Source organism: Aristolochia californica, unplaced genomic scaffold (assembly GCF_029961685.1).
Source record: "Aristolochia californica isolate CCGP_79_NKW_82.1479 unplaced genomic scaffold, dmAriCali1.0.hap1 SCAF_8, whole genome shotgun sequence".
NCBI classification, from domain to species: Eukaryota; Viridiplantae; Streptophyta; class Magnoliopsida; order Piperales; family Aristolochiaceae; genus Aristolochia; species Aristolochia californica.
Genome location: NW_027182279.1, coordinates 28,684,777 through 28,710,109, shown reverse-complemented (window position 1 = coordinate 28,710,109; position 25,333 = coordinate 28,684,777). Strand labels below are relative to the sequence as shown.

General features: G+C 36.0%; 1 protein-coding gene and 1 pseudogene across 1 annotated transcript; both read right to left on the bottom strand.

Moving 5' to 3' along the window:
- Window positions 1-7,259: 7,259 nt before the first annotated feature.
- Window positions 7,260-10,812, bottom strand: LOC137939066 (uncharacterized). Its single transcript, XM_068784241.1, has 7 exons — window positions 9,710-10,812; window positions 9,578-9,620; window positions 9,423-9,495; window positions 8,657-8,716; window positions 7,730-7,892; window positions 7,578-7,642; window positions 7,260-7,480 (listed from the first exon to the last, which is right to left on the bottom strand). The coding sequence occupies exons 1-5, from the start codon at window positions 9,720-9,722 to the stop codon at window positions 7,770-7,772; spliced, it is 312 nt and encodes a 103-aa protein (XP_068640342.1). The 5' UTR covers window positions 9,723-10,812; the 3' UTR covers window positions 7,260-7,480; window positions 7,578-7,642; window positions 7,730-7,769.
- A 307-nt stretch (window positions 10,813-11,119) lies between these two features.
- LOC137938384 (protein transport protein SEC23 D-like) overlaps window positions 11,120-25,333 on the bottom strand; it is a 67,231-nt pseudogene continuing 53,017 nt past the window's right edge.

Here is a 25,333-nt window from a genome sequence, read left to right as displayed (position 1 = left end):
ACAACATTTGAAGCATGTTAGGATCAGTTAGAAGTCCCTTTCCTATAAAATTCCACCAAGCTTATTATTAGGGGTTGTACTAGTGGAATTTCCCAAACATGGATAACAAAACATTGGAGTTCATTTTTAGTGCGTTCACTTACATTTATTATAGTTTTCAAAAAAAATTTCACACATGAACTCTTAAATTTTCATTTTGTTATGCCTCATATCTTTTTTGTTTACGAGAAAAATGGGAGAGTGAGTTTTGGATCTGAAAAAAAATTTGAACATCCAAAATGGAAATGCACAAATGCTGAGAGAGATAATCCCAAAATGTATATGTGATTTTTAAGGATAGGCAAAAAGTGGGTTGTTTGGCTTTGGTAAATATCCAACCACTTGAGAATTTGATTTTTTCTACTCCTTGAAATTTTTGGATCATTAGGTCACTTGCATCCTCAACATGTTTCTGGCATGCATGTCCACCACATTTAAAGCATGTTTGGATCAGTTGGAAGTCCTTTCCTATAAAATTCCACCAAGCTTATTATTAAGGGTTGTATTTGTCGAATTTCCCAAACATGGATAACAAAACCTTGGAGTTCATTTTTAGTGTGTTCTCTTACATTTATTATAATTTTCAATTTTTTTTGCATAAAATTTTCATTTTGTTATGTCTCATATATTTTTTGTTTACGAGAAAAATAGGAGAGTGAGTTTTGGATCTGAAAAAAAATTTGAACATCCAAAATGAAAATGCAAAAATGCTGAGAAAGATAATTCCAAAAAGTATCTGTGATTTTTAAGGATAGGCAAAAAGTGGGTTGTTTAGCTCTGGTAAATATCCAACCACTTGAGAATTTGAGTTTTTCTACTCGAAATTTTTGGATCATTAGGTCATTTGCATCCGCAACATGTTTCTGGCATGCATGTCCACCACATTTAAAACATGTTAGGATCAGTTAGAAGTCCCTTTCCTATAAATCTTGCCACCGAGCCTACTTTGGATTGAGCTTTTTCTGCGTAAGAAAGTAGCTAGATACGACATTGTCAGTTTTTACAGTAAATTTGGAGCCTAAAAGATAGTGCCTCCAAAGACATAAACGATGTACTATAGTCGTCATCTCTCTCTCTTGTACATTACAGCGTTGCTCAGTTTCATTCAGCTTCCTACTCTCATAAGCGATTGGGTGTCTGTCTTGTTCTAGTACACCTCCAATGGCATAGTTCGAGGCATCTATATTTACCTCAAATGGCTTGCTGAAATCAGCAAGGTGCAACACTGGTTCAGCCACCATGGTGTCCTTTAGCCGTTGGAAAGCTCTTTGGCATGAGTCCGTCCATCGTCACTTTTGGTCTTTCTTGAAAAGGTTAGTCAAGGGGGCTGCTATAGCTGAGAAACCCTTGATAAACCTCCTGTAATAATTTGCAAGACCAAGGAAACTCTTAAGCTCATGCACCTTGGAAGGGATCGATCAGTCACGCACAACCTTCACCTTCTTGCTGTCCATCCATATCCACCATCCCCCTATCCAATGTCCAAGAAAGGACACCTCTTGCAACCCATAGGAGCACTTCTCCTCCTTGACATACAATTGATTATTTCTCAACGTTTTGAACACCTTTCGAAGGTGTTTCTTGTGCTCGTCCATACTCTTGTTGTACACCACGATGTCATCCAAATAAACAATGACAAACTTGTCCAAGTATTCGGAAAATACCTCGCTCATGAGAGTGCAAAATATTGCAGGTGCATTGGTTAGGCCAAAGGGCATAACCATGAATTCGTAAGCCCCATATCTGGTTACACAAGTAGTCTTCCCCTCGTCTCCTTCAGCAATCCGGACTTGGTAATAACCACTTCGCAAATCCAATTTGGAGAAAACTTGCGCCTCTTTCAACTGATCAAAGAGATCTGCAATAAGAGGAATAAGGTACTTATTCTTTATAGTTACCTAGTTGAGCGCCCTACAATCGATGCACAGTCTCATACTTCCATCCTTCTTAGTCTGAAACAGTATAGGGGCCCCATAAGGTGCTTCGCTTGGCCTTATGAACCCAGCGTCCAGCAGCTCACTGAGTTGTCTTCGCAGTTCGTCCAACTCTATGGGTGCCATTCGGTATGGTGCTTGTGCTGGCTTTCTTGCTCCGGGTTCAAGCTCTATGCGATGGTCCATCCCTCTCCTAGGTGGTAACCGCGCTGGAAGTTGTTCAGGCATGACATCTCTATTCATGCAGTACGGCTTCTATCTCTTTAGGGGTAGGCATGACCTCTACCTGCTCTATAGCACAAATAGAAGTAATGTAAGTAGAGCGACCCTGCTTAAGACCTTTCTTAAGCTGGAGGGCTGATAGCATTAAGTCCTTTTTTGTTACATCTTTGTTGTCAAGTTCAGAAATAGTACAAGGACTTTACTCGTCCATAATCCCCACTACCCCAACATACGGCATTGCAAATGCCTTACAAACCGTGAAAAACTCCATTCCCAAAATCACATTGAAATCATCCATGACAATAATAGTAAAATTCAGAAATCCAACCCACTTGCCTATCTCCACCGGGACGTTCTTGGTAATGCCTTGGACTTCACGAGCAGCAGAATTTACAGCTTTCATTTTGCTCCCATCTTTCTCTCCTCGTATATTTAGGCGCCTAGCCTCCTCCGACGAAAGGAAGTTGTGGGTGGTGCCAGTGTCCACCACTGCTCTAACAGTACGTCCAACAAGTGTTAGAGAGATAAAAAGAAGTTCTCTTAAGGGTCTTACCGAAAGTGGAGCAACCTTCTCCTCCTTTGAACGGACAATAGCATGGAGAAGTGTTAAGGAGCCCAACCTAGGCTCAATCCCTCCATTGTTCACCTCAGTTTGAGCAGCATTGAGGAACCTCTTTCTAAGACAATCCCTCGCATATGAAATAATGGACCTTCTTTTTCTGTTTGTCCCCTCGTTTCTTCTCTTCCGGCCTAGTCTTGGCTTCCTTTGCCCATGACTTCTTCTCCCCTTTCTCCTTCTTAAAATTTGTTTTACCATTGTTATTTTCCTTAGACACTTTGTTAGCCGAATAATTCTTTCTCTCATATTCGGTTAACTTTTCAGTAGTAGATAAAGGTGAAGCTAACATCTTTACTTTCCGTGGGCTGTGTAAGAATTGAGAAGAAGTCCAAGCCCATTGTTCAAGCTCGCAGTAGGAATTGAAATAAGCCCAGCAATTATCGCTGCGAGGAACAAGGTTACCATTGGACCCGGAAACAGGGGGGTTACCAAGCTCGTCAACTGGAGAAAATGGGGTAACGGTGACTCCCCAAGGAAGGCCGGAGGCTTCCAGTGCATTGGGATCGGTCGGGAAATGAGATACTGTCGGCCTAACTGCCATCGACGAGAAGACAACAGCAGAGTTGCAAAGTCGCGAGATCGATAAAAACCCAAATAATGAGGAAGCAAAAAAAACACAAACTTCTTTCCCTGCTTGGCTCTATTCGTCTAAACCAGCGATCTAGTAAACGCTGTTTGAGCTGGTTCGGCCAAAGAAAAAGTGGGTTAATTCAGAGGGGAAAGCATGGGTCTAGTTTTGAGAACCCGAACCCCAACTCGAAAACCCGAACGGTTTAGAAATCAAACATTATCCATTATCTCATTCCCAAGTCAACCTAGTAATTCTCCAATTAAAATATTTTTTAAATATAAAAATAATTAAAGAATACAATGCATAAAATTATTATACAATGTCAAAATATAAATAATAAAAAATAAAAATAGATAAGTTTTATTTATATGTTATTTTAACTTTTAAAAAATATCAATAAGGTATTTCCATCAAGTTTAGGCCAAATTTGGGAAAACCCAAGCCTATCTCTAACTTAGGGTTCTTTCCCTCCATCCCTTCTCCTCCCAACAGAGTGAATTTAAGTTTTTTTTTTTTCGCCCACTCCTAACTTTGATTATGTGTTGGACCTCGAGTCCCAAACTTGACCTGAACTTAGGGTTATTTCCTTCTATTTCTCCACCCAATGGAGTGAATTTAAGTTTTTTTTTTTTTCGCACACTCCTAGTTTTGATTATGTGTTTGACCTGAGTCTTTGATGAGGGCAATGCAACCTTAGGTTTGTGGAGGTCATGAGAAACATGATTGAAAAATAACAAGGTATACCCTAGCTAGCACATATTTTACTTATGTTATGGAGATTACATGTAACGAGTCATAAAAAATTTAAGGGTGTGTATATGCCGATAGAACATTATAAGAAAAATATATAGAGGAATTTTTTTTTTTTGAATTTTTTTCTAATATTTGCATGAATAGAAAAAGTTTTCTTTTTTATCTTCTTGTCTTTAAAAAAAAATAAGTATGTTTCTTATTGCTTAATCTGATATCATGGGAAAAGTAAGCCAAAAAGATTTATGTTGATTGCTCATTTTCTATATTTAATTTCTTATTTTGTTCCAATTGTAAACACTACAGCTACGTAATTATTATTTTATTTTATTTTCAATGGCGTCACAAATGCAAGAAAATTTGTCAATAAAAACATCATCCAATGAGAAAATTAGTAAAAGAAAAAATAATTTTCTCACCGTTTTATTTTCCTAAGTCGACACAAATGATCCTTAAGCGTTGATGTTAATGTCTTATGCAATTATCAAAATTAACTCAATCATCTCTTACAACAGCTAAATTGCCATCAATTATGCATTAAATTGGAAATTGAAGTGAAGAAAAATATTGGTGTTGTTAGATACATACCTTATTACACACTCTAGTGGTCTATGGTATGAGTTGGAGTGAGAAAATAGAAGATCGTAAAAGTCAAATTTTATATAAAAGTTATAAAACCTAGTTCATATGGATTAAACCATGGAATTTAACAATAATTCAAGTCCATCCACAAAAAAAAAATGTATTATTGATCCATTCAGTGTTTTTCATGGGTTACCCTAAATTTGAGAAATGGTATATAGATGTTATGACCCTCAAAGTAGAACTTGGTATGTTTCGACATATGTTTCCTTCTTTTAAGATAATCCTTAACTATCGGCCCAACATGTTCAAAGATCATTCTCATGAAGAAGTACTTATTGTCCTACCAATGAATGCATTGGAAGATAGGCAGAGTTGATAATTGTGATACTCCTCTTCAAGGCTCCCTGTAATCATTTCTTCCGAAGGAGAGTCCTCTTCCTTATTTCCTAATTTGCATTTGCTTCTTGTTATTAGGAAGGGAGTTAGACAATGAACGAACGAGTTGCTTCTAAAAAGGGAAGAAATACTTTTCGGTTTTAGTATTCTCGATTCTAATTAGTTCTCTGTCGCTCACTGTAAGGGACACAGAAGAGGGACCTATTTCTTTCTTCACTTGAAAGTGATTACAGGGGTGGACGACTCGTTCGTCGCCCCTTCTGACCACCGCCTCTGGAAAGAGCAGAAACTAAAAGACGAAGAAGCAGAATACCAATGCGATATCAAAGGCTGCTCCATGGGTTTTGACACAAAGCATGATTTGGTACTACAAGAACATTTATTTATCTATCTATCTATCTATCAAGCCATAATTGATGCTTTGTTTTACCCTTAATAGAGAAGAACTGATCATCATTAAGCACATATCCAAAGAGGGTTTTGTTCTTTTAAAATAGAAGAAAATAAATATTTATTTGATAAATACCAACATAATACTAAAAAAAATCATATATATGGTTGTCATTGTAGAAAACTGACTTTTAACATGGACTCATATATGTAGGTGTGAACCTAGCATCCTATTTAAAGATCATTTCTTAAATGAAATCCTCAAGGTATACACATCCAAGGTGGTCTTCTTCAAAACCAACATTATTTCTAACAAGTGACTGACAATCGACAGCTTGCACCCACCAATGGAGGGTTTATACCATGAAGAGGCTCGCTCATGTTAGAGCAAATTGACAACCTCATCATTGCCACATTATTCAATCCACTACATAGGACAAACTCCTACATAACTCAGCAGCATTATGTCTTTGCAAGTGCAAGCATGTGGTAGCATTGACCAACCAACTCTAGGCCACCTCTTGGGTGGTACATCCAAAACTGGCACCCTCAAAATAGCAAATAATCGAGCCACACAGGTTCTCGACATTACATCTACAAGGTCAGGTAATATAAGAAAAAAAGTTCAAATATAAACGTACAACAAATCAATATGCTTGGACAAGATGCAGAACACCAATCAGTAAAATGCAGCTCAACTAATTTGTGGCAAAAAACACAAAAACCAAGGCACAACAAGAATTTTTTTTCAATGACAACAAGAAAAAAGAAAGAATTTATTAAGAAATACATGGAACAGCCTGACTATTTGATAGGAGAAAAATGAAAGCAAATGTAAAAAAGGATTATCAAGAATGGATATGATAATATTAATTAACATATTCTTGATATAGAATCTTATATGATATAGATCGCGATATAAGATATCACCAAGCACTACGTCAGTACAACAACTCCAAATGACTGGCAACCACAACAGAAGTTCTGAAATTTAAATTTTTTCATCCAATAGCATCACCACCAAAGTTCTTGATAAGTTACTTTAAATAGACCATGTCAGACATTTGGTATTCCACACTACAAAAGAGAGCAGCCTACTTCCAACTACATGATTCTTTAAATTTTTGGTAATAGAAAAATTAATTGAAATTGCACCTATCATGATGGAGATGTCCACTGGTAAGCATGATTATGTTTAGCCTATGTGACAATCAATATAATCACAGTACCAAGATGAAGTAAGATTATACATGAAATTGGATGAAATCATGGATGACCAATGTGTAATTAGGGGTGGCATTGAGCCGAGTCGAGCCCGAACCTACCTATGTTCGAGTCGAACTTGATTTAAATATTTTGAGCCGAGCCTCGTCTCGAGCCTAAAATTGTTATCGAGCTCGACCCCAAAAATTTTAACCGAGCTCGAGCCGAGCTTCGAGCCGAACTCGAGCCTCACATACATTTAAAAATTTTCAAAAAATATATATCAAATAAATTATATATAAAATTATACATACATTTTATATAAAATTGGACATGACCTCTACAAAAAATTAAGCATAACCTATATATATAATACATGTATAAGATTGAGGCATAACCTCTTCTTAAAATTGAGAATAATTTATGTATATAATACCTGTATAAAATTCGGCATGACCTCTACTTAAAATTCGGCATAATCAATATACATAATACCTGTATAAACACTCCATAAATACTCCATAAACACTCCATAAAATTATCTATACATTCCATAAACACTCCATAAAATAGTCTAAACACTTTATACACTGCATAATATTATAAATAAACTTCATACAATAATCAAACACAACAAAATTAAATGAAATATCGCTATCAATTTACAATCACCCAAATAAAAACTATAAATCCATTATAAAATTACAAACTATAATTGTTTCTCTTAATGCTAGAAAATAATATACATCCTTGCATGAGCAAAATCTCCACCTACGACAAAAACAAAAAAATAAAATTAGTTATTATCAGATAAAAAAATACTCTTCTATTACTAGTTACTTAATGTCGTTAAAAATATTAAAATTACCATGATGAGAGAAACATGAAAAATCATGTAGCTGGTAGCATTATCTCTACACTCTTCTTCTCAGGCTGTAATCATAAAACAAAATGTTAATAAATAAAACTAAAAAATATACTAAAAAATATCATAATAAAGAATTGATCAAAGAAATTCACCTTTTGATTTTTCTTTACACTCTGAAGAACCCGAATCCAATCACTGCCACAAATCAAGCATTTGGTGAGAAATAAAGCTTACTGTATCATTTCTGAAGTCACACTCCTCCAACATGGGATACTTTAATGCATTTGGTAAGCACCTTTGCTTGACACTTTCAACCTGTAAATGTTTAAGTTGGGTCAAAAAAATTATAACCACTAATCACTTAAATATACATCATCAGTCATAGACCACCCTACTTGAGTAGGATCTATTTCAAAAGAATGGGTTTCTTTCTCTTCAGCTATTGCTGCCACATCAGCACAAGTGAACAACTCCTGATGACCACCACCATCCATTTCACTCAAAGCTTTGCTAACTGTAAATACATCACTTCCTTGTGAACCCTAAACAGTAGATCAAGAGTTTGCATCACCATCAGACTTTTGTCAGAGTTCTCATGATCTATCATAGAAATTTAACCATTTATCTGAAGGTTTAGCCATAGTGACAAATAATCTCTCCATGCTGCAGTGTGATAGTGGCTTTGGAGATGATTTCATAATTTCAATTCAAATGAGTTTTGATTCACTATGCAGGCAAAAAATGATTAAATTATTTAACAGCACAGTTTTTTTTTTTCAAAAGAGATGTTCAAACTCCACTTCCCTTCTATGAAAAAGAAAAAGAGCAGAAGTTATTTTCTTCCACTGTAACAAGCAAACAACTTCATGATTTAAATGGTAAATGCAACCATTTTGAATAATAGTAAAATATGTAAAGAATAGGCATATAGATGAATCCATAGAAACTCCTATGTAAATTTTCTGTCACTCGCCAAAAAGATAAGATAAAAGACAAAATATAAAAAGGCACAACTCAAAATAACACCTCAGAAAAATAAAGTGGACATGCATGAAGAAAATAACAGCAAAATAAATTACCTCATTGGAATAAATTCTCGCTTTAGATATAACCTCGTCCTTCAGCAAAGTCTTCAGCACCTGCAAGTATCATGTAAAGCAATAAGTTCCAAATTCCCCTCATCACCATAAGAATAATAATAATGATAATAACAACATCAATAATAATAATAAACCACTTGTGATAGAATACGAGACCAAATTCGCACCACTAGGAAAGGGGACTACACAAAGTACCGGTTCTTCTTCAGTACAAGTTTTACTTTCCCATAATTAGAAGTTGAAGCATAAATGAAATCAATCATTTCTTTAGGGAGCTTAGTATTTGATAGCTTGTTCAAAACAGTAATTATTGTTTCAGTCTCGAACCCAACAGAAACAGCAGCATATAAGGAATGAGGCGTCAAGTTATACTCATGCATAGACTCTGGCCTGCACAACATTTTTCCAACAAAATGAAAATGAGCAACCACACAGAGTTTTAAGTAGAAGAAAATAGAAGGACATCTTAAATACCGGCAAACGGGCTCAGCAATTGCAATGAGGAAATCATAGGCTTGCTTATACAACGGTGAGAATGTCTCAAGAAAGATCCGGCCATCAGCGCAAGCCCATAAAGGGCGGTTTGCATGATCAGGCTTTAATTCGAGTTTAGAAAAATCCCTCTTCGTCAGTTCGCTTTCATCTTCATAATCCATATTCCGTACCCATAAACACAATTCAAGCACCTAAAGTGAACTAAAAACAAAAAGCTAAAACAAAACGAAAAAACGAGCAAAAGTAATACCTTCACGACGATCCTCACCAAAATCTTCGGCATAATCAACATCATCATCAACAATAGCAATTCGATAATCCTCCTGCCAAGAAAAAACAATCAGGGGAAGAACAGGAGAGCAACCAAATACATAACGAGAGTTGGGGTTTTCAAAATTATAAAACCTTAGTGGAAGTCCTGAGCTTCTTACTAGGCCGACCTTTTTCCCTTGCAAATGAAGAGACATGAAGACATTTCAGCTCGCAGAGAATTGAACCATAGGATTGAATAATTAGGAGAAAGAAAGAAAGTAGTACCATGTCCAGCCATATTTTATGAGTCCCACAGTTCGATGTAGTAACCGTCAAAATGAACGAGTTGCTTCTAAAAAGGGAAGAAATACTTTTCGGTTTCAGTATTCTCGATTCTAATTAGTTCTCAGTCGCTCACTCTAAGGGACACAGATGAGGGACCTATTTCTTTCTTCACTCGAAAGCGATTATAGGGGTGGACGACTCGTTCGTCGCCCCTTCTGACTACCGCCTCTGGAAAGAGCAGAAACTAAAAGACGAGGAAGCAGAATACCAATGCTCTATGGGTTTTGACACAAAGCATGATTTGGTACTGCAAGAACATTTATCTAGCTAACTCATTTATGCAAGATACTCCGCCACCCGCTGAGTCACTTCATCCAAGAAGGATACAAAGCCTACCACACTTGTTAAACCATTACCATCAACATCCTGCTCTTCTATGAGATAGTTTTCGAACACAGTGGCATCGTCCTGTCCCCCTTGAATAAATGTGAGCTTTGGAGTGATACTTCTGTCTTGTTTCAGTTTGTTAATTGTTGTTCGCAAGAGGCCTGCACAAAATAACATTAGTATTAGTAGGTGAAGCAAAACAATCTATAAAATTTTGGTCCAGTGAAATTCCTGACCTTTTTCATCTCCTTGGATCCATTCAGAGAGAAACAGAAAGCTGATTGCCTCACATTTGACTGCTAGAATGGAGACAATCAAGGAGTAGATACCACCATAGAACAGGTGGTAAAAGCACAATTTTGATCTCAGAGCAATCCTAGCCTAGCTGGTGGATGCAGTGTTACCCATTGAGGCAGAGTTTTTGATCCTCCTCATAGGCCTTAAGAGTGTTTACCAACTCTTTTTTCTAATCCTGCCATCATTGAGGTGATTTGGCTGTTGTTTCAAGCAGGATGTTTAGGGAAGTCCTCACCTTGATGCTTAATTCTGATTTTTGAGAAAATTGTCGACCTTTATAGGCATTTGATGGAAGAGCTGGATGCCACTCTATGGGGATGTGAATCATCTAACTGATTTCTTGGAACAACAACTCATTGTGGGAGATTCCCTTCCCATTGCTTAACATTGTAATAGATTGGTTGTGCTATTGTATTTGTTTTCTTTGATGTCCTCTAACAGTTGTATGCTTTTTAAGTTTGCTTTTAACATCTTGTACCTCTCTCTACTAATAAATTACTATCTCGCTTTTATACAAAAAAAGAAAAAAGAGATAGAGAACAGCTAATAACTATTCAGTTGTATGCTTTTTAAGTTTGCTTTTAACATCTTGTACCTCTCTCTACTAATAAATTACTATCTCGCTTTTATACAAAAAACGAAAAAAGAGATAGAGAACAGCTTATTACTCCTCTTCCCAAGAAACTCTAATATTAGACCAATTTCTGATCTCCATACATTGCTTCTATAATACTAATTACAATATAATATGAAAAACCAGAGAAATCCTTGTGATGACATAGTACAAGAAACCTAAAATACATATGATTCTGGGTTAAAAAAACTTTGATGTTTACACAACTTTAACTGTAGGTAAGAGCAATTATAAATTTTAGTCGATTAAAACACAGAATGACCACAAATGAAAAGACAAGGACTTCCTAGCACATGGCAGCTGGTTATACGTACTTGTTTTCAGCACTTGATCCTGAAACTGAAGATTCCTCAGGTGGCACAATGACAGTATACTGGAAAGCAATTTGTATCACAGGAGGCTCTGTGTGTCTGTACATGATTTAAGACATTGTTTCATATTTCTAAAATAAAGACCCATCCTTCTCAGTATATGACATCAAGACAGGATCTGAATACCTCGAGAATCCCACAGAATTAGAAAAATCAAAGTCATAACCATAAGTGGCATAAAAGTCGCAACATATAATGTGCTGAATGTTCTCATACTGAGGATCTACAAAGAAATGACCATACTACAGAAAAAAAAAGTAAATCAGACCACATAAGAGCAGCTCTTAGTTAGATATGAATCAGAAGCAAAACTTAAATGTTTTTGAAGATCTCCAAGACCATACCGAGCGTCCTGGCTGGAAATCAGAGGATGTTCTCAATCTTAGTATGCATCGAAAGGCATATGAACGGCTAAGCATCCGGTATCTGAAACATCAATTATATCTTCAAAAATGAACTTAGATTAAGCTACCCATGAAACTGTCAAAATATAGACAGTAGTGGACTATAGCTTATCCTTGCCCATTATGAGTCATATACTTGTGTTGAGTCATACATGTAATATCAGAATAAAGCTTCACCCTCTTTGAATTAATAAAACAGTCAAACAAACCAGTTTGAGGGTAATCTAGCACTCACTACCAATCAGCTTACTCATAGATGTTTTATTTAAGAATAAAGATAACGCAAAATTTTCATGTAATCAATGGAGAAGGTAGTGACCACACAATCAAAATGTCCATGAAAGCACCGAGCCTCATTGCCATTGTGGCAGGCAGCAAAGACGACAAGCCCTTTTTTACATTTTTTGGCACTCCAGCCACTAATCTGTTAATTTCCCCTCCTCCCTTCCTCTCCCATAAATTTTTTATGTAATATTAAAGAAATTCAATAGAAAAAACAACAACATAATCTGCCTTTATGTCTTCCACTATGAGAAATCAAGGGCAAAGAGCGGATGCATGCAAAGGCTAAGCAGCTTTCAGCTTCATACCACCTGCATCCAAGCTCCAAATCACAACCACAAATAACATCATAAGGGTGAAACAAAGACCAATACACCAATTGGTGCACAAACAGAGTTTCTAAGCCCCTTCCCAAGAAACATTTATAAGAGAACCAACAAAATCTAATGACTGCATCTTCCCCATCACTGCACAGCACTTCCTTTTCCTTCTCTCTGTCATTTTTATTTTAGATAGTAGAGAAATAGATACATGAGCCTACTAAAAACATTAGATGACTGCAAGGAGCCCATCATCGCCAGTCCATCTATACGAGGGGAATGCAATCACCCATGATAGGATTGACTGCTGTAGTCACTCCCAACGAAAGAAATATCATGGAGAATTGCTGAGCGAGGGGTGCATACCCAAGAAACAGCAAGAGAACTTTTTTTTAAAAAAACTTGTCATCGATCTCCTTAAACATATGTGAGAGCTTCCAAAATGGAGGGATCTAGCCTAAACCCACTAGGTGACATTTGAAGAGGCTCCTTCAAGTCTAAGCAAGATGAAAAAGCAATCTCTAGACAGCCTCAAACCATGAAGCAGAGGCCACAATGCTTGAACAGTCTCATGGTTTCCTCCACATCCCCTCCCTGACTCTGCATTTAGTGCTATGAAATCCATCTGCAAGCTCACTCAGTTTTTTTAGTGGATTATGAATTGATGTCCAGAAAGATAACTTCACCAGATGTTTGCTTGATCCTGGGTCAGAGGTCTACATGCATATGCCAAACACGCTCAAGTTAAGGTCCAAAATTCCCTTCATCACAGTGGTACATTTTGTCCTTGAGACCTTAATCAGAGGCGTGCTTTGACCAACACTGGGATGGATGAGGCAAGAAACCTTCTTAACCACCTTGAGAACAGATACATTCTTAGGACAGGTTGTTGACCTCATGGTTTGGAAAGACAGCACATAGGGTCATTAACTGTCTACTCTCCGACAATAATCATCTGGTTGGCTGACAAGCACGAGCATCTCTCTCTCTCTCTCCACTCTTAATCCTATGGGTCAAATCAGGAGACAAAACAATTTTACCAATTTAAATCTCAAAACAATTGGCCAACAGCTAATTCGTATTGAAGATTTTTTGGATAAAGGTAAAATCCAGAGAAATATTGTCAAAATCCTTATGACTTATCTTCTCGAAAATTACCTTTGTTGATGAACAATAAACCGCTCATCAAACCACCCGTTCCTATTAGGAACTTTAAATGGGATAATAATTCTAAAGTTGTTGATGAATTATTATCTCAGCTTGGAAGATTGAATCTTTCTGAAGATCAACTAAAACAAGCCAAAGAAGCAAAAGCTGCGAAGATTTTGAAAAGTATTCAAACATTAGAATCTCACGAAGATCTAAATGAAGATTTTTCATCTCAAAATTCTGAGGATTTAACTCCTTCAGCATATTCTGATTCTGATATTGGTCAAAACTCTAATCTCAACGATTTAGGTTTAACCAATGTCAATCAGACTGAAGAAATTCTTCAAGACATGATACAAGATCCGAGTATCCAAAAATTGGATTATGAGAAAAAGTCTACTCGGAAATGGGATCTACCTAACAAACTCTATTACCATAGGCCTACACCTCAAGACCTATTGTATGAAGAGAATGTTTATTTAGATAAAAAATCTTATGATGGCAAATCCATTTATGAATGGAATATAGATGGATTATCTGAATATCAGATATTGGAACATTGTCACCGAATGCTTATGTATTGTACAATCTGTCGGTAACATAAGAATTTCGATCAAGGAATTGCAGAAATGCTTACTGTAGGGTTTTCTGGAACTCTCAAAGGTTGGTGGGATAATATCCTCACCCCTGAACAACATCAGGAAATTTATAATTCAAAGAAGGTTATCAAAACTGAATCTGGCCAAGCCTACCTAGGTGAGGACGATGCAGTTTATACCTTGATTTCCTGTATTGTTCATCATTTCATTGGAAATCTGACTTCCCAATCAGATAAGGGAAGAGAGGTTTTGAAAAATCTTAGGTGTCGAACACTTAGCCAGTTTTGCTGGTATAAAGATGTTTTCCTCACTAAGGTTATGCAAAGACCAGATGCCAATAATGAATATTGGAAAACAAAATTTATTGATGGTTTACCAACTCTTTTTGCCAGCAAGGTAAGAAAAAGGTTAGGTAATAAGGTAGGAATTATAAACTACCATCAATATACATATGGTCTCCTTACTAGTGCTATCATCCAAGAAGGGCTGACCTTATGTAATGATTTAAAGCTTCAAGCTCAGCTTAAGAAACAAAATCTTACTGGAAAGTGTGAGCTTGGTGAATTATGTGAACAATTTGCTTGTGACACAGGTCCATCACCTTCCAATCAAAGGAAGGGAAAAGGTAAAGTCTCTCACTCTAAGAGACATGAACCCTATTCACACCAGAGTAGGAGATATCCAAAAAGACAGTCTCATCAAAAGACTCGTCATGAATCTAGGAGACCTCCTCCTCGTCAGAGACCACCTCCTAGAAGAAATCCTCCAGACAAAAAGAAAATTGTCTGTTACAAATGTGGTAAATTAGGCCACTATTCAAATAGATGCAAAACTAAAGAGAAACTTAACAAACTTCAGATTGATGAAGGATTAAGAATTCAGTTGGCCAAAATTCTCTTAAACTCTGATTCTGGGGATGATATTGATTATGCCTCATCCAGCCAATCAGAAGAAGACCAAGATTGTAGCTGTTCTCATCTACAATCTATGGCACAAATGCATCAGATTAATGTTCTTACGAATGAACAACAACTTGTGCTTAAGAACATTGATCAAGAGGAAGATCCTCAAACCCAAAGATATTTAATCAAAGAATATCTCTGTCTGTTTAGATCTGTACCTTCCCCTAACCCGGGGTTAATCCCAAGCACAGAGTAAAAGCATTGCGGTATTCCTTTGATGCTTCACGGTCCATGCGTCCCTTGTTTCTGCCCGTTTATACCCAAGGAGGTTTCAGGGCTTTGTTTTCTTGGGACAAAATGTTGGAGCCCGTGGCAGAAGCTTAATGCTAGGAAATTGCACACCTCTCTGTGTCTTGGGTTTCCCATACCTGAAGGAGTAAGCATAAAGATCTAAACAACTTTGATCTAAAGATAAACCCCTCGGGAATTACACTTCTTACTTATTTTTCGTAATCATCTCCATGCTTGTGCTTTTTATAACTTTAGGTATTGTTCTTATCTGTTTAATCCTCACTGTTTTTATTGTCTGCTAAGTTTTATAGATTGTGTGGCTTGGTGTTTGTTTTTGTGTTTATACATAAGGGTATATGAGGCTGGAAACTGCTGGGTGAGGGCTGACAAATGCCTCTGCCTCTTCGGAGCCAAGTGTTGCTCCCGGAAGCACAACGCTGCTATACTTTTATGTTTATTTGGTTAGTTAATAAAATATTAAGACAATTTTTTAGAATAATCTTACCCATATTACCTATATACTATATATATCTAGCTATTTTTTACAACTCCATATATTACGGTAGAAGATTTAAAATATAGGAACTTATACTAGTATCCTATTTTTATTTATATTAGTGGTTGAATTATTTAATTACTTTATTTTCCTGCCATAACAATTAGAAAACCTTTTAGTTTCTTACATATTTTTAATTGCTAATACTATAGGTAGAATATTAGATACATGATCTTTGTTTTTATAGCATTAACAATAGTTATTTGTAATATTTTCATATTTAGTATTATCTGTCTTATATTATCCTTTATTCCTACAGAAGAGTAGTAGAAACCCCTAGGCAAATATTTATACCTAGAAGGCAAGTAATAAGAAAATCTCGTAATAATTCACCTTTAAATACTCCAGACTAGATTAAATTAAATTAGTACCCCTTTTAAATTGGTATCAGAATCAACATCTTGTCCCTGTAAAGTTCCAGGAAGCTGTAAACAACCCAATAATTCTACAATTCTTGCCCTTGAACAACAGATAGACAACTCCATAGTCAAATTAGATAATAAATTGTTATGCTACAAAGAAATAGATGAAGCCCTAACAGAAGTTCCTATCCAACACTCCCAGACTTTGCCTGAAGCAGTAGTACATACAGGCTTAGTTCAAGTTTCCGTCCAAACAGAACCTCCAAGGGAAGTATATTATTCTGGTAATATGCCAAGGATTCCTTATAGTGACCCAGTAACTTTTGATCACAAGATAGGTCCCAAAGGAAAAAGAAAAGAAATAGAAAGACCTATAAAGTTTCAAGAAATGGGCAAAGGAAATTTTTTTAATCTTTCAGCCCATGATCCCCAAGAATGGACAACAGTATTAGACCTTTGGAAAAATCAGGTAGTGTCAGACTATATTCAAAACTTTCAGTCTCAAGATGTAGAAGAAATGTACATATACTTGGAGACACTTTTAGGAGAAAGCATAAAAGCTTTATGGGAAAGTTATAAAAGAGGGAATCCAGAAGAATTTGGCCATCTAATGAGCCTAGGATCCAATCCCTATAATTTTGTTAATAATGTTTATCAATTAGTAACAGGAGATGACCCTAATCTAGGATTTGTAACATTACAAAAAGATGCAGTAGTTTATTTAGAGCAACTTAGTTTACATAATTATAAATATGTTAAGAAATTTCTCCAAGATTACTTTTATTATACCTGTGTTTCAGGAAATGCTTTCAACAAAGACTTAGGCACAAGGTTATTTAGGAAATTACCAGGAGCACTAGGAAAAGAAATATATGATAAATGGCAAAACGTAGAAACAACAAATCCTACAGCAGTGTATTCAATAGGACAAAGAACCAAGATTATTATGACTATCCTTCAAGAAAAATGTACAGACATTCAAAGACAAAGACAACTTAAAGGAGATGATTATGGGTTCTGTAAGCAGATATATACTACCCAAGCTTATGGTCTAAAAGACTCGGGACAGAAACTAAGAAAACATAAAAAATACTTCAAGAAAGGATACTTTATCCGTAGATTCAAAAGTAGGAAACCATATTTAAACAAAGATAGACATGTTAGAAGATTTAACCCAAAAAGAACCTAAAAGAATAAACTTTCTTGCTATATTTGTGGCCAAACAGAACACTTAGCCAACACCTGTCCCAAAAGACAAAACATTAACTCTAAGAGATCCACCCTTGTAGAAAATGTCCAACAAGATCTCATAGAAGTAGATGAATACATGTCAGATACGGAATCTATTTATAGCATAGTAAGTATCCAAAATGCACCTTTAGATTCTTCAGATCGTCTCCTTCAGCAATCCGAATTTTTTAAAAACCACTTCGCAAATCCAATTTGGAGAAAACTTGCGCCTCTTTCAATTGATCATAGAGATCTGCAATAAGAGGAATAGGGTACTTATTCTTTATAGTTACCTTGTTGAGCGCCCTACAATCGATGCATAGTCTCATACTTCCATCCTTCTTAGTCTGAAACAGTATAGGGGCCCCATAAGGTGTTTTGCTTGGCCTTATGAACCCAGCGTCCAACAGCTCACTGAGTTGTCTTCGCAGTTCATCCAGCTCTTTGGGCGCCAATCGGTATGGTGCTTGTACTGGCTTTCTTACTCCGGGCTCAAGCTCTATGCAATGGTCCACCCCTCTCCTAGGTGGTAACCTCGCTGGAAGTTGTTCAGGCATGACATCTCTATATTCATGCAATACGGCTTGTATCTCTTTAGGGGTAGGCATGACCTCTACCAGCACAAATAAAAGCAATGTAAGTAGAGCAGCCTTGCTTAAGACCTTTCTTAAGCTAGAGGGCTGATAGCATTAAGTCCTTTTTTGTTACATCATTGTTGTCAAGTTCAGAAATAGTACAAGGACTTTGCTCGTCCATAATCCCCATTACCCCAACATGCGGCATTACAAATGCCTTACAAACCGTGAAAAACTCTATTCCCTAAATCACATTGAAATCATCCATGACAACAATAGTAAAATTCAGAAATCCAACCCACTTGCCTATCTCCACCGGGACGTTCTTGGCAATGCCTTGGACTTCACGAGCAGCAGAATTTACAGCTTTCATTTTGCTCCCATCTTTCTCTCCTCGTATATTTAGGCGCCTAGCCTCCTCCGACGAAAGGAAGTTGTGGGTGGCGCCAGTGTCCACCACTGCTCTAACAATACGTCCAGCAAGTGTTAGAGAGATAAAAAGATGTTCTCTTAAGGGTCTTACCAGAAGTGGAGCAGCCTTCTCCTCCTTTGAACGGACAACAGCATGGAGAAGTGTTAAGGAGCCCAACCTAGGCTCAATCCTTCCATTGTTCACCTCAGTTTGAGCAGCATTGAGGAACCTCTTTCTAAGACAATCCCTCGCATATGAAACAATGGACCTTTTTTTGTTTGTCCCCTTGTTTCTTCTCTTCCGGCCTAGCCTTGGCGTCCTTTGCCCATGACTTCTTCTCCCCTTTCTCCTTCTTCTTAAAATTTGTTTTACCATTGTTATTTTCCTTAGGCACTTTGTTAGCCGAATAATTCTTTCTCTCATATTCGGTTAACTTTTCAGCAGTAGATAAAGCTGAAGCTAATGTCTTTACTTCCCGTCTTCTCAATTCTTGCTCAGCCCACGGGAAGTAAAGACATTAGCTTCAGCTTTATCTAATGCTGAAAAGTTAACCGAATATGAGAGAAAGAATGATTCGGCTAACAAAGTGACTAAGGAAAATAACAATGGTAAAACGAATTTTAAGAAAAAGGAGCAAATCAAGGGATTTGAATGGAGGATCAAATCAAGGAGATTTTATAAGGGAGGATCTCTGCTCTCATTGGACGGAAGCATGAGAGAAGGGAGGGGTTGAAGCCTATAAATACCAAGGCATTCAACCCTTGTAGATTCATTCAGCATAGACGAGAGGGAGAGTTTTTGTAGAGTGCTGGCCTTCCACCTTGGACGGTCACTCCTTGTAATCTTCTCTAGTATTAATACAAGTTTACTTTCTCTTCCTATTCCATTGTCTTTCTATCTTTTCATTGCTCATGCTTCATTTGAGAGGAAGGAGTTTGCAACGTTGATCTAAGGGGTGAGAGGCTGTACTACCTTTGACGAATTGAAGGTAGGCCATCACGGGAGTTGGAGTTCCGCTAGCCCAAGTGAGTTTGGGCTCATCTGACCTCGTGACAAACTGGGTGGGGGGCCTTGTACCTACCTCTGCAGAGTCTCGAAATGGCAGTGGAAGCGGATGCAGGCCCAAAAAGCCAAACAGCTCCTAAAGGCCCGTCTTTGCCGTGAGTGCCAGATTTAAGAAATGAGGCAGAGGGCGGAACTTAGAGCCGCAGTTTCTGAGCTTCAGCGACCGTGGGAGGCTGTTGAGCGAGCCCCAACTCTCTTTTCCAGCAAAGCCGACGAGCAATTGAAGGCTTTGGCTAACAGGTCTCAATTTTCTGGAGGCTACGATCTATGGTCGAAGCGGGATGAGACTCAGCTTTTTCATAACCAGGACTGGCTCCCTTCCGCGAGGTTTTTCCCTAAAGGGGCTGTGCACAATGTCAAACCGTATGGTATTATTGACAAGTGTTGGGCGCACCAGTTATTCAGAAATGACGGACGTTGAGGAAGATTTACCCAAGAAGTGGAATGGGACTAAAAGATCGATTCTCTTGTTTGGATGCCCATGATTTACCTTTAGTATCTGTGTACATGATACTTTCTTCAGGACTGATTATTTTTTCTTCTATAAATTTAAGGTTCCATTCCAATTCTACTAAAATGTCTGGAGAATATTTAATAGGCTTAATTAATTTTATTCCTTTGTTTCCTATTAAATTAACTACATCATCTATTTTAACCTTGAACCTAATAGTGCCAGAACAAGTACACCTTCCTAAGAATTCAATACACAATAAAAGATTGTTTCCTACAAAGGATTCATATCCTTTTGTCTGAATACCTATTTTGATATATTTTCTAAAATCTTGTATTCCAATAAGGAAGTCTGGGGAGCAATAAAATATTCCTCCATTTTGATTCATATCTACCTCAGTGATTCCTAACATTGCCTTTTTAGGGTCTGCCCATCTATCATCGTAGATACTAAGTAAGGTTTTAGTTCCTAGATGTTTTCGTCCTAATCCTTTTACCCCTATTACAATCAGACCTAAATGAATCCTTTTACCCCTATTTCTTTAAAGGCTTGTTCTGCTATTAAGTTAATGTTAACAGAATCTTGTCCTACACAACTAATCTGGATTTCTCGGTAATGTCTAAATAATCCGGTATTAAAGTTTAATGGTCATGTTCTATATAATTGTCTGGGGTTAAGAAGGTTTAATTGGTTATTGCTAAATATAGTAATGTCTTGATCTATATCTATTATTTCGTCTAATTGTATATCTCTTTGGTCTACACTTCTCCTTCCTGTTATTCTGTCTTTTATATTAAGATTTCTAGAAGAACTTTCTATTTCCGAGGTAAATCCTTCACCTTGCTGTGAAAGTGCCATGGTTTTTTAGCTGAGGAGGTTTTGGGTTCTATTGTGATGCCTTTCAATTTCTGGGATATTAAATCTATTTCTTTATCAATATTTTGTTGTGATCCTTTACTACTTTTTAGATAGTCTAAATTCTCAGAGAGTTTTTCTGTTTTTAATTTTAAAGTCTTAATTTCGTCTTGTATCTTAGTTAAAGTGAATTCTTTTTCAGTTACTTTGTTTGAAGATTATTACCTAGACTTATAATAAGATCTGTGATAGTATTAATTGGGGATTATTCCCGTGTAAAATATGTTCTTCACTGTTGAAATGACACCTAAGGGAATTAGGTCCTATATATTTTATCTCAAATCTTGATGGAAGTCTAAGGTCTAAATAATCTAGTTTTTTGGAGGGTTCCAGGTCTTAGGGCTCTGATACCAATTTGGAGGGGGTACTGATTAATCTGGAGTATTTAAAGCTGAATGATTTGCAGGTCTCCTTACTATTTGTCTTCTAGGTATAAAGATTTGCCTAGGGGTTTCTACGAATCTTCTATAAGAATATAAAGACAAAGTAAAACAGATAAAACTAAAAATAACCAAATTACAGAAAACTATTACTAAGGCTATAAAGACAAAGATCATGTATCTACGATTCTAACTATAATATTAATAATTAAGAATATATAGGAACCTAAAAAAATCTCTATGCTTGTGCTTTTCATAACCTTAGGAATTGTTCTTATCGCTTTAATACTTACTGCGTTTATTGTTTCCTAAGTTTTATAGATGGTGTGTGTTTAATACATAATACATAAAAGTATATTAGCAACGCTCTAACCCATTTCAAAGGTAAAGAATAAGATCCAGAAAAACTGGAGCAGTTGGTAAAGAATTGGATCTTTCCTTCATCGAGGGGGAACGAGTCTTCTATGGATGATACATTTTGTACAGCCAGAGTCTACTAAGGCATCTAATATTAAGGATTGTTTATTAGGGAAAACAATCTTGGCCCTGACAAGTATGCTAGAAAAAGATATGTCTTGGTTGCGGACGTAAAAAGTTTCTGGGTCTTCTATGCCAACAGTAATCCCATCAAAGGAGTCTTTTTCGATTGTATCTAATCTATATTTGAGGAGAGTAATTCACAGTTTTCTATTTTTCTGGCCATAATTTCTAACTTAGTGTTATGTATCCTATTATGGATAGGCTGCTCTCTCTCTCTCTCCATCTCACTCTCTCTCTCTCTCCCTCCCTCCCTCTCTCTCTCTCCCTCTAGATACCAATTCGGAGGGGTACTACTTTAATCTGCTTTAATCTGGAGTATTTAGAGGTGAATTATTTGGGGTTCTTCTAATTACTTGTCTTCTAGGTATAAATATTTGCCTAGGAGTCTTTACAAATCTTCTGTATGAATATAAAGATAAGGTAAAACAGACAAAACTAAAGATAACTAAATTACAGAACACTATTGTTAAAGCTATAAAGATAAAAATCATGTATCTAAGGTTCTATCTATGATTCTGGCTAAAATATTAACGAATAAGAATATATCAGAGGCTAAAAGATTATCAACTTGTTCTGGGAGAAATATAAAATATCCAAATAATTCTAATGCTATTATTACCAAGAACAATATGTACCTATAAGTTCCAATCATATTGCACAATAATCTCTTAAGGTATTATATAATAATCCTAAGTATAAGTAATATATAGGTAATATTCGCAAAACAAATCTCAAAAACTGTTTTATTATCTTATTAATTAACTAAATATACATAAAAAGGTACAACGGCGTTGTGACAACCAAGAGCAACGCTTGGCTCAACTGAGGCAAAGGCGTTTGTCAGGGCTTAGCCCTCACCCAGTAGTTTCCAGCCTTATATACCTTTCTATAATAACGTCTTAAAATAAAGTAGTAAATATGAACAAAAACGAAAATACTCAACACACAATAAAAGCAGTAAGTATTAAGGTAACAAGAACGATGCCTAGTATTATGAAAAGTATAAGCATGAAAGCAATCGTAAGAGAACGAAAAGATAGTTGTAAAAACTTTCAGAAGGTAGTTCCTAAAACGTTTTTGTCTTTTAATTTTCTGTCAGAACACTTAGCCAGAAGGTAGTTCCTAAAACACTTCTGTCTTTAATGTTCTGTCAGAACACTTAGCCTCCCTCCCTCCCTCCCTCTAGATACCAATTCGGAAGGGTACTACTTTAATCTGCTTTAATCTGGAGTATTAAGAGGTGAATTATTTAGGGTTCTTCTAATTACTTGTCTTCTAGGTATAATAATTTGCCTAGGAGTCTCTACAAATCTTATGTACGAATATAAAGATATGGTAAAACAGACAAAACTAAAGATAACTAAATTCCAGAAGAATATTGTTAAAGCTATAAAGATAAAAATCATGTATTTAAGGTTCTATCTATGATTCTGGCTAAAATATTAAAGAATAAGAATATATCAGAGGCTAAAAGATTATCTACTTGTTCTGGGAGAATATAAAATATATAAATAATTCTAATGCTATAATTACCAAGAACAATATGTAGCTATAAGTTCCTATGATATTGCATAATAATCCTAAGTATAAGTAATATATAGGTAATATTCGCAAAACAAATATCAAAAACTGTTTTATTATCTTATTAATTAACAAAATATACATAAAAAGGTACAGCGGCGTTGTGACAACTGAGAGCAACGCTTGGCTCAACTGAGGCAAAGGCGTTTGTCAAGGCTTAGCCCTCACCCAGTAGTTTCAGCCTTATATACCTTTATGCAATTACGTCTTAAAATAAAGTAGTAAATATGAACAAAAACGAAAATACTCAACACACAATAAAAGCCGTAAGTATTAAGGTAACAAGAACGATGCCTAATATTATCAAAAGTATAAGCATGAAAGCAATCGTAAGAGAAGGAAAAGATAGTTGTAAAAACTTCCAGAAGGTAGTTCCTAAAACGCTTTTGTCTTTAATGTTCTGTCAGAACACTAAGCCTCCCTCCCTCCCTCCCTCCCTCCCTCTAGATACCAATTCGGAGGGGTACTACATTAATCTGCGTTAATCTGGAGTATTTAGAGGTGAATTATTTGGGGTTCTTCTAATTACTTGTCTTCTAGGTATAAATATTTGCCTAGGAGTCTCTACAAATCTTCTGTATGAATATAAAGATAAGGTAAAACAGACAAAACTAAAGATAACAAAATTACAGTAGACTATTGCTAAGCAATAAAGATAAAAATCATGTATCTAAGGTTCTATCTATGATTCTGGCTAAAATATTAAGGAATAAGAATATATCAAAGGCTAAAAGATTATCTACTTGTTCTGGGAGAAATATAAAACATCCAAATAATTCTAATGCTATTATTACCAAGAACAATATGTAGCTATAAGTTCCTATAATATTGCACAACAATCTCTTAAGGTATTTTATAATAATCCTAAGTATAAGTAATATATAGGTAATATTCGCAAAACAAATCTCAAAAAATGTTTTATTATCTTATTAATTAACCAAATACACATAAAAAGGTACAGCGGCGTTGTGACAACCGAGAGCAACGCTAGGCTCAACTAAGGCAGAGGTGTTTGTCAGGGCTTAGCCCTCACCCAGTAGTTTCCAACCTTCTAGACCTTTCTATAATAGCGTCTTAAAATAAAGTAGTAAATATGAACAAAAACGAAAATACTCAACACACAATAAAAGCAGTAAGTATTAACGTAACAAGAACGATACCTAATATTATGAAAAGTATAAGCATGAAAGCAATCGTAAGGGAAGGAAAAGATAATTGTAAAAACTTCCAGAACGTAGTTCCTAAAATGCTTATGTCTTTTAATGTTCTGTCAGAACACTTAGCCAGAAGGTAGTTCCTAAAACGCTTCTGTCTTTTAATGTTCTGTCAGAACACTTAGCCTCCCTCCCTCCCTCTCTCCCTTCCCTCTAGATACCAATTCGGAGCGGTACTACTTTAATCTGCTTTAATCTGGAGTATTTAGAGGTGAATTATTTGGGGTTCTTCTAATTACTTGTCCTCTACGTATAAATATTTGCCTAGGAGTCTCTACAAATCTTCTGTATGAAAATAAAGATAAGGTAGAACAGACAAAACTAAAGATAACTAAATTACAGAAGACTATTGTTAAAGCTATAAAGATAAAAATGATGTATCTAAGGTTCTATCTATGATTCAGGCTAAAATATACAGGAATAAGAATATATCAGAGGCTAAAAGATTATCTAATTGTTTTGGGAGAAATATAAAATATCCAAATAATTCTAATGCTATTATTACCAAGAACAATATGTAGCTATAAGTTCCTATGATATTGCACAATAATCTCTTAAGGCATTATATAATAATCCTAAGTATAAGTAATATATAGGTAATATTCGCAAAACAAATCTCAAAAACCGTTTTATTATCTTATTAATTAACCAAATATATATAAAAAGCTACAGTGGCCTTGTGACAACCGAGAGCAACGCTTGGCTCA

Bases quoted from the DNA above. Each gene is read 5' to 3' on its own strand.
- LOC137939066 (XM_068784241.1), bottom strand. The intron at 8,717-9,422 runs GTATTACTTTTG...TGATACTTGCAG, and splicing joins TGGTGAGGATCGTCGTGAAG to GTGCTGAAGACTTTGCTGAA. The intron at 7,893-8,656 runs GTAATTTATTTT...AAACATTTACAG, and splicing joins CGAGAATTTATTCCAATGAG to GTTGAAAGTGTCAAGCAAAG.